The 13,291-nt window shown below is 35.6% G+C and overlaps 1 protein-coding gene across 1 annotated transcript in view; it reads right to left on the bottom strand.

Annotated features, from left to right (window-relative positions):
- LOC120628191 (nucleoredoxin-like) overlaps positions 1-13,291 on the bottom strand; it is a 68,212-nt gene that overhangs the window by 21,524 nt on the left and 33,397 nt on the right. Inside the window, exon 3 of the mRNA XM_039896440.1 lies at positions 10,084-10,193. Coding sequence (XP_039752374.1) covers positions 10,084-10,193 — 110 coding nt within the window. The remainder of the gene's footprint in view (positions 1-10,083; positions 10,194-13,291) is intronic.

Genomic DNA, 13,291 nt, shown 5'->3' on the forward strand with positions numbered 1-13,291 from the left:
GTTGTATTCACAATTATTATTCCTAGACAAAGATATTTTAATGGGACTATTCGAGAGGTTAATTGAATGATTAATGAACGAATGAACGTTCGAAACTTTTCAATTGGAAAACAAGAGATTGCGCAATACGATATCGTTATTTAAAAAGTTCATAAATTGGATGCCTAACAAAACAATTGAAGCACAGGTGCTCAGGTGTGGTGGTATTATTGTATAATTTTTAAAAATCTGTCTAAAAGAGAGAGCAAACATATATGAAAGAGTTATGCTCCTCCTTTTTGGGATCAGTTAAAAAACATAAAATTCGTATTACAATACATATTTACATATTATATGCTTGAACTTTTCTTTTCGGCTTGAATACAAAGAGATTATTGTTTCTTGCGAACTATATATTATAGTCGAGAAAACGTATTGTTACGTGAATTACTTACATGAATTTCGCAAGAGAAAATCATTGCAGTAACTTTCTATAAAAAAATGAAAAACTGATTCCCATTTCCACACAATTGTTTATGCCATTCTCCGTGTGCATTGTGGAATATAATGGCATTATGCTATGTGCATTGTAATGTAGATCACCTCTACGCGCTTTAGAAACTCTGCGGTCGCTGAAACTAAAAGTTAGTTATTTGTAGTGCTAAACGATGGTGTTTTATAATTACTGCTTTCCTGAGTCGTCTGAGATTTCATTTTTATTTTATTTAAGTTTAATTTCGGGCATTAAACTCTCACAGATAACGTCTTATTACATCACAATGAAGACTCGCATTTGAAACGATGGAAATGAAACGCAAGTCTTTCTTCGAAATTTCCCCATTTAATTATTATATCAATCTAATCCAAAATCTGTAGTAGTACTGTCTTTTTGTTCTAAAACTGTGTTGCGGTTTGTAATGTGCGTTTTTTATTATAGGCATTAGTTAAATATAAAAGTCTTGTTTTAGCGGTGAAGGAAAACATCGAGAGTAAACCTGCATACCTGAGGACATAATATTCTCACACAGGCAGGCATTATATTATATTTTTGTAGTTTCGTTTGTAGTTATATTACACACCTTAAGTACTTTAATAATGGCACTGGTCATGTGAACAACTTAAAAATATTCCACCTTAATCTGAATATTATGATCTCACACTTCACAATTTAATTGTATTCAACAATAATATTGCTAAAATGCAATGACTGCAGAATGGCGTCTCAATGGTCTTACAATGATCAAAAGAACTGTCAAAATATTAGCAGACTACCAATTCGTGCGATCATTGAATTGTCATTGTGCAGCAGACTAGCAAATGATCATTGGAATGTCAGTGGTCTTCCATCGGAAAATCATAATGACACCATAATGACACCATTGTGTTAGCAGACTACCAAATATGCCAAAATTGGCAATTATGAAGTCACTGATCGATCACTGACACACAATTATACTAGCAGACTTGGGGCCCAGCTCGCTCGTATTTTCTAGGAAGCCTTTAAGGTTTTCCAATCGGTTTGGTTGCCAATAAATAAAGTTTGGATAAAAATTTTATAGCATTGTAAAGAAAACCATTTCACAACTATAAACGAGTGCTTTTCTTGAGTTTGACAAAACTTCTTAATGTCATCACTAAAGAGATAGGAGTTAAAGAGATATAAGAGAGCATGAGTGTCTTTTTATTAAATGAATGATTACACTTTAGTAAATAAATAAATGTGTCATTTTCACAGAGAAACGCAATTTCGTCTATTCTTGAAGAGGATAAAAGTATCATTATTATAAAAAAAAATTTTTACAGCCTTTGTTTCAGGTCCCTTTAATAATTTGAGATCAAATCAATTGTCGATCACGTAAATACAGAATTCAGATTTGTTCTGAAAGTCGAATTGTTTGTTTTGGAACGTGAAATTCGACTTCTTTACGTACATACTTAGATCGATTGATATTGTAACTTCAAAACTCGTATTAGGTGTACCGAGCGCGTGAGTGGAATATGCGTAAACTATATCGAAGCCCGTTCAAATGTAGCAACAGCTCCCTTCAAAAATAATTACAAGCTTCCCTCACGCAGCACAATGGCGAGGGGTGGGGGAGGAATTTGAAACCTCGTGAAACGCACGGGGTTATCAAGTGCCACAACATAGATGTGGCGCTGAGGAAGAACCGAATAAATGCCAGATTGAAAATACGGCTTATCCTGGGTTTATAAACAAAACGGCCAAGTGCGGACTTGTACGAGAAGGGTTTTGTATGTCACTGTGACCTTTTTTTCGTCATACAACTGTAACCGAGTTATTCTGTTCAATGTCCACTGTTCTATTTCTATCTTTAGTAATAAAAATTAAAATTAGTTTGGTGTGGCGCGGCGGCTTAGTTGCTTCCAAATTTCTAAATCCGGACTATGATGTTTTAATTTTTTATCATTGGTGTCGTAAACTTCAATTATTTCGAATATTGAGTTACTGTTGATCGTATAAAATTAAAGTGGCTGTCTATTTAATACGGTAAAATACACTGCATATAACCAGTGGCGTGCATTGGGTTTCTTACGATGGTATGCATACACCAGGAAAATTCTACCTATCACAGGAAAATTGCATAAAACGGCACAAATTCTCCTCCTATACGAGTTATATATCAATGTTAGGGTATGCAGTGGCGTGCATAGGGTTTTCGGTCAGGGTATGCATAAAAAAAATAGGTACTGAACATGCTATTTTGATGTTACTGTAAAATTTTATTTGTGAGTAGGTACCTAACCTTACATTGTTTGTGATACCCATGTAGATCTTCTCATCATCTCCTATTTCCAGTAGGTATAGTAAGCTCTGAGACGACCGACTAGCGAGTTTTTAAAATTGTCTGCCATTGCGGCAATTACATTAAATAATGTTTTTTAGTGTAAACAATAAACAAACATAGGTATTATTATAAATAAATAATGAAACAAAACATTGATCACTGCTATTTGCCTGTTTCTGTAAGTCAGTCAGAGCTCTTTTTACGTGCCGCTCCTTGTAGGTGCATTCCTTCCTTTACGAATAATCTCAATTAAACGTTAGTTAAGAATTAGTTCTAAACTTACCTACATTTTCCAAGCACACTGAACCATCAGATCACACGCCGAATATAAGAACATTCTTACACTAAGAATATTCCTCACAATCATTTACAAACAGTACACTGTCACAATTTTTTAATGATAAGGTTGCTTGGAAGCATCCGGCTCCGCTTTCAGCTCTCACAAGATAGAAAAATGAATGTTAAAATACAAAATGTAAATTGTTGATGTTGGAAAAGAGCAACTGCTGAGTTTCTTGCCGGCTTCTTCTCGGTAGAATCTGCCTTCCGAACCGGTGGTAGAATCACTACAAACAGACAGACTTGACGTTTCAAAAGTGCTTATATTAGGCCTACTTGAAATAAATGAATTTTGAATTTGAATTTGAAAAAGGTTAATGTTAACAATAATAATTGTAACTATTTACAAACAACCGTACAGCAAACGAAAAAAACAGTAATTAATTCTAATTCGGTGAATATAAGTTGTTATGACATATAACAAAAAAGGTAAACAATAATGGCGCTGAGCGATCGCCAGCGATAATGAGAATATCATAGTCAAAATATGTCCGTAATATTTTCTTAGTACACAAATGCTATTAAAAGTTGTCATTTGAAGAATATTACTTCATCAGTTACTAATGGCACCTGGTATACGTTAATAATTTATTTAACATAATTCGGCAACTTTTAATTTGGTTATTTTAATATACTTTTTGAACAAATTAGGTACTTATAAATTTCTAAAGACCTTGAATGTAATAAAATTCATTGATAAATTAAAAGAATTATTGCCGTTTAAAACAATAACAAACAAAGCAAATTACTTATGCTTATAAAAAAACAAAGCATACATTTGGATTTCAAATTTCCGTAAGCAGTGCTTTTAAGATTTGCACACAAGCGAAACCCCTATACTGGAAACCTGGAAAACTCGCACACATAGAAAGAGCCAAATATTGTGTAAGCACGCGATTATATCACTACACACCAGAACTTCCTTGTGTGCTGGTGCACACAAGTAACGACAGATGCATTCAATCGCCGTGCTTCTATGGAGACCGCGGCGGCGCGGCGCATTAATTCGAGCGACGAATAAACGATTTGCCCGGCAATGGATACTTAATCGTGAAAACCCCAGCTAATTTTATGAGATTTAAATTATATTTAAAGCGTTACTTTTTATTTAGGGATACTGTTTACAACTCAAAATTAAAATATAGTCGAAATATTATGCAGTTTGTCTATTTTAGTTCTAAACCATGACACGGGACTTGTCCATTGATTTACATAGAAGTGCGGCCGGTTTTAACTAGATGGCGCTTTTATAGTTTTCTATAAATTGTTTAATTTTTTTTCAATCTTTAAATTTGAAGTCGTCCTTATGGTCTGAGAGGCCCTGAGGTCAGGGTATGCACTGCTTATTTGCATCTATGAGATGCACGCCACTGAGGGTATGCAGTGCTTTTGTGCATGTATGGAGTGCACGCCACTGCATATACCGGTTCATAAGATACATCCTCCTGATAGACAGAAGGTCGGACGTACGGATAGACGGTGGGTCGAATGGACAGACAGACTGCGGAGCGTCTCGTTGATGACCTTCGGAAGCAAAACTCCACGATCTAGTGCCGTCCGTGTAAAGCGGATGCCGTCCTTCCACCTAGTGCAGGTAAAAAACATTGATAGACCAAAAGGTCTCCCAATGTTTTTTGACGGCCGACTGGCGAAGTGGGCAGCGACCCTGCTTTCTGAGCCAAGGCCGAGGGTTCGATTCCCGCAACTGGAAAATGTTTGTGTGATGAACATGAATGTTTTTCAGTGTCTGGGTTTTTATCTGTATATACCTGTATATTCTGGTTTATCTGTATTATAAGTATTTTTGTATGTTATTCAAAAAAATATTCTTTAGTTATCTTAGTACCCATATCACAAGCAACGCTTGCTTTGGGGCTAGGTGGCGATGTGTGTATTGTCATAGAATATTTATTTATTTATTTAACGTTTACCAGCGAATGAAAATACATAACAATATCTATACCTATTTCGCGCAGGTACATGTAAGTTTTTCATTTTATCTAAGAAAATGTTATGTCAGTTACTGGGTTCTTCATCTACGCCGTCGAGACTGTAACGGATACAGGAAATTATCCTCTAACGCTTAGCAATAAGGGCTATAACAGATGGTATTGACAGTGGAGAGCACGCAGCGTGGTAGGTTGAAAGACTAGTGTCAAGTGTTGATACGAGGCGGCCGCGTGGAGAGCGAGGTGAAGAGGATGGAAAACTGCCTTTTCAATTAATACTGTTTTTTTACTGTTTTACAATTATTTTAATTTGTACTGCTGTTTTAGGGAAAGGGTGAGTGGGTAATTCCGGTTTTTTTGTTAAAGACAAGTGACAGTTTTAAAGTGAAACGATTAAATTGGACTAAACTATATTTATATCCTTACTGACTGACCTTCAGCTGCAACTTTACAGCTAAATGCAGAAAAAAAAATCCTGTAGCAAGGGTTTTCTTTAAATTCAACCTTAAGAGTATTATTGAACACATACAGGGCGAGACAGATTGTCTGTTTGTCTACGAAAAATTTGTATTTTTGAACTTTATTTTCTTTTAGATTTGCCTGTAGCTTGTTTTCTGAAGGCACAGTGGGAAATATTCTTAATCTGATGAGATATCAGAACATCAACGCAGATGATGCTGGCATCCGTTAATTCAGATAGAATAATTGGTCGAAAATTATGGATAGTGAGATTTCAAGGACACGTTACGTCACATTTTGTTGCTTGAGAGGGATAGGATAGCGCTACAAAAAGAAAAGGATAAATGCTAGTAAATTAATGAGGGTTAATAAAAGGTACAGGCAGCCGCAGTTTGCTGTTACAAATAACGCCAGAATCATTCGGTACAAAAAAAATACATTTAATAAATAAAACCAAAAATCCGCAAATCGCGTGTCACGCTCACGGACGCGCCCGCCACATCTGCTAAGCATCTATTTATATTCCGCACGCACACCGCAAATGCAGGCCTAACTGAACGTGCCATCCAATGAGGGCCGATTTATTTCGGCTTTTATTCGCCGAATTGAGTTTGTTACAAAAAGTTACCCACAAGTGAGAAAGACAACGTGACAATACACAATGTTTTCCTCTGCTAGAGTACTGGACCGATGGGTCAAGATAGTGTAGTTCTTACCAGTCGCGTGAGTTCTTTTGCGTCGTTCGATTTTATGTTTTCGATTATAAAGAGTAAAATAAATGCCGTTATGCGTATAAGTAGGTGGTATGTAGTAATCATTAATCGGTGCGTGAATTGTTGGCATTCCATCGCTCTTCGAACCTCCTATAGTCGTAAAAAAGTAATAGGCCCGTTTTGACATTTGTCATCGCGACGTAACTAGTTATGTAACCATAAGACTCGGGACTCGATACTCACGATAAATCAATTCAAGTTTGTATCAGTACTTGATTGATATTATTATGTATTGTAAAGTGTTCGTTCGTTCAAAGTATTCCTTTAACTTCACAACCAATACGCGTGACTGGCTGTTGATTATACGTCCACTTTTCAACATGTTGAAACAGAGTTAGTACTATATAACAACAAACACAAAACTCGAGTCAAATCACTATGTTTAAATTAATGTCCAAAATAGAAGAGCCATAGTTAACCTAATAGTAAACCATATATATCAAACTTAAACGAGCGCACAGTCAACTTTACAAGATGAGGAACGAAAAACTGCGCAGTGCGCGCGGGGACGCTTCAGTCATGTGCCGCTTGGTCAGATACATCATCTCAGACTCATTATTTAGAACCCATTTTAAGAACCAAGCACATTCTTTGCAGTAAAGATAACTACACAATATTTAATTTCGATATTCAGTAAAAAAATGGTTACAGCTCTAGTATAAAAAAAAAAAGACTGAGAACGTAACTGTTTTCAGAACGTTTCGCAACAATTATAAATTGCATGCTACTATGAAGTAAGCGCAAAAAGAATACTCGCGATATATTCTTTCATATTATTTAACGTCCCAAAAAAATTTACGTATTTTTTAAAACACTGTATGTAATTGATTTTTATTTTTTTGTTTCTTTCAGTTTCGTTCCAAGTTACATTCTATGGTCTTTCACAAATGTCAAAACGGGCCTATTATATTTTTCCGACTATAGTATACAATATTATTGTTTGTATCTTATACGCACTATTCCTTAAGTTATGTTAGTTGTTGTAGCGCTTAGACCAAAGGAGGATAAACTTGCTGTACTGAATACCAAATTTATCCTCCTTTGCATCAATTTTAAGCTACACTTTTGCACGCCGCTTCGCTCACGTTAAGTTAAATTTTTGATTTGGTAAATTTTAACTACAAAGGTTTTATAAAAAGTCTTGCTGCTAATCGAAAAATCTGAACGTAAATTACTTAAAAATCAGAAACTTTCAAAATTTCATCCCCTATATGATGGTGGATGGATGATGATGCCTTTGGAGTTGGAATTTTTAAAATTTGTGAAACCCGCATTTCCTTAATTTAAATAGAAAACCTAAAATCAAGTTTTATTGATGTAACTTGAAAAATAAAATGTTAATGAAGGATTTTATGCAAACCTTCATCCCCCATTTAATTGGGTTTGGGTCGGAATTTTCAAAAATCCATAAATTTCAGCCCGATTCGTCAAGTGGTTAGAGTTGTGCGTTCATAGATCAGTCAGTCCTTTGCTTTTTATATATATATAGAAAACCCCCTATGTAATATAAAATACTGATAATTAAATTTTCTGGATATAATAAGGCGAGCAGGATACAAAAACAGTCGTTTGGTAAAGAAGCGAGTAAAGAGAAAACCAATAAAACAGTACGCGAAATATATTAACTAAATAGATTCCTAAGTACTGTTACTGAATTATACGTAACTTCGACTGTGCTAAACCGTAGTTGCATTGTGAGTTGAATAACTTTTTCGCTTGTGCAAAATACCAGAACGTTTTCTAGCGAACAATGTCCTCTCGAAACCGTGTTGGTCGTTATGTTACGTTAAGCAAGTTTTGCCAAATGGAATTCCTTTGAATTGTTTAAGCAACATTTGACGAAGTTAAGGCCCCTCCGCAATCCCCAATCATACTCGTAAAAAGCTGTTTTGAGGATCGCACCCGCACCCGCACCCTAACCTTGTTTAGATTTTGTTTTACATAAATAATATGAAAAACGTTGCTTTGATATTGATGTATCAAGAATTGTGAATTTATTTTAACCTCTTTAATATAAATATAAATATCTTTAAAACTTAGTTTACTCGGAAATCGAAAAGCTAGTCTGTGCTAAGCAGTTTTCCTTAGATTCGTGTAGCTGAGTCCACTCCCTTAAATCGTCCAACCATTTGCGTCTCTTGCTCTTCTATACAAGAATAATGGGTAACTATAATAAATAAGCAAATGTGTGGCTTTGTACAAAAAAAAATATTAAAATGGTGAAAAGATTTAAATAAATATCCTACTGAAATACACTGATAAGGCAATCAGCCCCTAAGTTAGTGTAGTAAAGTAGTGTAGAAACACCCAGACACTGAAAAACATTCATGTTCGTCACACAAATATTTTCCAGCTGTGGGAATCAAACCCACTGCGCCAATCGGCCGCCATAGTTTACCAAGGCTTAAAAAATTTTCTTCAGGGTAAAAGGAAACAAGATTGTAAGCAGGCGTTATTGGATGATATCATGCAGGAACCTACTGTAAAAGTTTTGAGTAAACAGTTACCTAAGCTTAGTATTTAAGATTTGCACTCCGTTACTATTACAAGAATGAATTATTTGCTTTAAAAGAAGTACAATGGAATTTAAGCTAAATTTGCTATATTAAGCGAGCAGCAGGGGAATCTGTAAGGTGTCATTCACAATTCCTTCAATCTTATACTCCATATCAAAAATATTTTCCGTGCACGTTTCGCTCCGACACCGGAACATCGTCAGAATGTTGACTTTACAATGAATGTTGTTCTCGCGGAGTATAGCAAAATTAAGCTTAATTTTTAGTGTGTCATGGAATTCCGCAAAGTCTGTCGAATGTTTGAAGAAATTATAACCTTGCGTCGTTATAGAGATTGTAGAGTTAAACCTTCCGACTCCCAAGTTAATATCTAATATCAAAGTGAAGTCAGACGGCTTATATTTTTTGTAAATATGTATTAATGTTAGTTTGTAACTATTACTATGTGTTTTCTATTTGGAATTATATTTGGGCCTACTTGAAATAAATAACTGTTCTAAAAAAAATATATTTAAAAAAATATGTTAAGTTATGTTTTATGAATACGGGGGTAGTAATATATTTTCAAATAGTGCGAAAACTTTATATTTTCCTATCTATTGTCCAAAGCAAGTGCTGTAAAGTTTTTCGTACAGTGTGCCACGATAGCTGTTAATTATGGCAAGGTGAGGTCTGACTTTCATGAACTGAACATTTCTAAATTTCTAAATTTAAGAAAAAATGTGACTGCAATAATTTAAACATTAGAAGTAAGAATAAACTTACAGTGCAGTATACTAGGTTACATAAAATTCATAATTCGTTTAAAGGAAATTGCATACAATTCTACAATAAACTACCAATTGACATCTTGGAGATGTCTCTTAAAAAGTTCAAAGTTTGTATTAAACGTAAGCTTATAGAAAAGTCCTATTATAGTATAAAGGACTACGTAAACGATAAAAAAGCTTGGGTGTAAATTATTGCTCTAACCAGGTTGCTCTTCTAATAATTTAAAATGACATTGTGAGATGGCGATAACAAAAAAAAAAAAAAAACACCCGGCTAAGTTTGTTGTGGGCTTCTTCTTAGACCGGGACGCGTTTGGAACCCTCGTAGCTTTAGTTTTAAGTTTACGAATGTGGTTATCGCCATCATCTCACTACCGTGTAATTTTTATGTACGCATCAAAAGTGCCACCTGTGGGCCTACTTGAATAAAGATATTTTTGACTTTGACTTTGACTTTGACTATCACCACACTGCGACTCGACATCACTTACCTGTCGCTGGATACGAGAATCAGTTGCGTGTTTGCGTATTTGGTCCTCCTCTTCCGAACTGCTGATAACGCTGCGCACAGACTGGGCGAGAAAGAGCGGCATGGTGGGCACTGCGGGAAAGAACAACAACGATGTTTACATCTTATTTGTACATATATATATATATATATAAATACTAGCGGACCCCAGCGCCAGCTGTCGGGCTGATTTGTGAATCTAAACTATCCAGGGTTGGCCCCAAACGCATACCAAAAAAAATCATTCAAATCGGTCCAGCCGTTTAAGGGGAGTTGAGTGACATACACACGCACACAAGAAATATATATATAAAGATATATATATACATAAATATATATACTCGTCTTTTAGCAAATCTGTCTTTGTCTGTACATTTGGTTAAAGATAAAAAGGAATCTTCGGTCAGGCTTGTCAAAACTATGCATAATCTGTGGTATAAGGTGGAGTGGAAATTCAAAATGACAGGAACCCAGATCAAAAAGGAAGGTCATATAAAATGGCGGGAATAAAAGAGGTACAGACGAGTACAGACCGAAGTGTTAAGGAAAGATTGAAGAAGTTATCTATTTGTTGTTAATTAACAATGTGTTTACCGTTGGAAGATATGAATATGGGGTTTCTTTTATATGTTATTGATATCCCTATCCCTATCCCTATCCCTACTTAAGTCCGTTGTTACGCTTTTACGCAAAAACTACTTAACCGATCCTCATGAAACTTTGTACACATATTCTTGGAAGTGTTAGAAGTAATATTGGATACTTTTTATTCCGTCATTATGCTCGGTTCCTTTGGGAGAGAAGATAAGGGTTTGACGATTTTACACCATAACTTAAATTATAACCGATTTAAATAATTATTTTTGTACTATAGAGGTTATAATATGTATTTAATTTTGCCCAAACTTTGTGTAGATCAGATGAATGTGGTTGGAGGCAGGACAGAACAGCAGCAAACCCCTCATTTAAGGCTTAGCGATACTGAAAATTTAATTTTTTTTTAGAACTAAAACTAAATTGAATGCCGAATCAAAAAACAAAATCAAACGCAGACGAAGTCGCGGGCAACAGTTAGTAAGTCCTATATATACTATTTATATATTTGTGCAATGTTTATATCTTATTTATGCATCACCACATTCTATCATCATCATCATCATCATCATATCATTACCGGATTTGTAGTATACCAGGGTACGGGTCCGCTTCCAAAATGAGAAGGGTTCAAGACGCCTTCCACCACGTTGGCTCATTGGTGGACTTCACATGCCTTTAAGAACATCATGGAGAACTCTCAGGCATGCAGGTTCCCACACGATGTTTTCCTTTACCGTTGAAGCAATACCGATTCTTCTGCTGATACAGATTCTTTGCAACGCCAATATGCCCTCTAGTAGAAGCCGATGGAGACATTTTTGAAGCTGAGATCTTACCAGAATCACGATCTCAGTAATAAAATATAAACCATAGAAAGAAACACTAACAAATTACATTATTAATGTATTGCGAGTACCAGAAAATATTGGAATGGCATGCATGATTTTTACTCACGAAGATCAGTTGTATAATTTACGCAAACAACAACTCTGTTAACTACAAATACGAATTAGCCATTATTCTATCGACCAAATGTTTACAGTGAATCTAAGATTTCCCGCAAAAATTCCGGGGAAGAGTCGTCAGACTATCGGTCAAAGATCGAGATGATTTCTACACTTCGATCGGCATACCCATCCATTGTGATCTCCACGATGCTAAATCAAATTGGCGAACATCGTGTGAAAGAAGGATGCCAGTAACGGATCGCACGGATCTTAGTGATGAGGCTGAAGAATTTCAGGGAGTCGAAATACCATTTAATTCTCCATTGCATTTCTTGAACTAACCTATAATGCAAAAAATAAACTGCGGAAAAATGTTTAAGCTAGTTGTGGAGTCTATTGCTGGCCACACTTAAACTGGAATTATTGAGTTAAGCGTGAAATGAAGTTTCTATTTAGCAAAGGAGGTTCTTAAATTAAGTTTGAGGCTAAAATTCATTTTAAACGACTGAAAACAAAAGCATTCTAAATGAGACTCAAGATAATCCTTGAAAATAAAGTCATTATTTTAATTGGAGGGAAATAAAGATAAAGGGGAGTTTTTGAGGAGTTATTTGAATTAATTACACCTTTCCTATTTCAAGAGCGCACTGCTCACCTGCCGTCTTCAGCTACCAGCTTTTTGGTACTGCAAATGTAAAAATCAGGCGGCTATTTATTTAACTCTCTATTGATGCGTACATTACATTTTACATTTTGCATTTTACATCAATAGTGCCATCTATGTGCCTATTTGAATGAAGAAATTAGTCTATGACTTTGACTTTATATCAGAAAATTATCCTGAACTGGTCACTTGTCCTATTTCAACCAATAGCATATGAAAGATAACATCTTTCATTGGTGCTGTTGACCAGAGCAAATGACTGAACTTGGAAATAAGACAACTGTAGGTATAGGTGGCAATATTTAGAGGTTCCCATTAAGCTATTTATGATTCCTACGTGCGTCGAAGAGAGCACATTAAGCCGTCGACCTCTGTCATTATCACTAAAACCTGAGAACTATAGTTACTTAAGAGTCAGGGTTAGTTACACAAACTAGCCCGCCCGTAGGAGTCTCTATGGCCCCTAGAGGTAGATGTCTCTAACTTCAGATCCCATAGGACATCTTATCTTATACTAATTTTGAGCTAAAGAGTTTGTTTGTTTGTTTACTCGAACACAATGATCTCAGGAACTGCTGTTCGGATTTTAAAAATATCGAGGAAGGCTACATATTATCGCGGTAAGACCAATAGAAGCATAGCAAGCATAGCAATCCAATGAAGAATGTTTCAAAATCAGGGTTTTATTCCCTTTTGACAGCTTCCGCTTCGTGCGCTGCGTAAACGGTTAAAGTTTCTATAAAATCATGTATGAAAAAGTTTTTCCTCTTTAAAGTTCCAAAAATGTCCAAAGTCGCGAGGGAGGGCTGGTTAAGATTAAAGTTTATTAGCATGCATTACTGTCTGTGAACCGATGAATGGTGGGAGAGACGTGTTCAGAAGTGGAGACCAAGTAAAAGCGCGACCAACATACCTCTAGTTTGCTGGATCGACAACTACCAAAATTTAGTAGGGAGCGGAAGGACGTAGGTAGGACCATGAAG

Source organism: Pararge aegeria, chromosome 12 (assembly GCF_905163445.1).
Source record: "Pararge aegeria chromosome 12, ilParAegt1.1, whole genome shotgun sequence".
Classification (NCBI taxonomy): Eukaryota; Metazoa; Arthropoda; class Insecta; order Lepidoptera; family Nymphalidae; genus Pararge; species Pararge aegeria.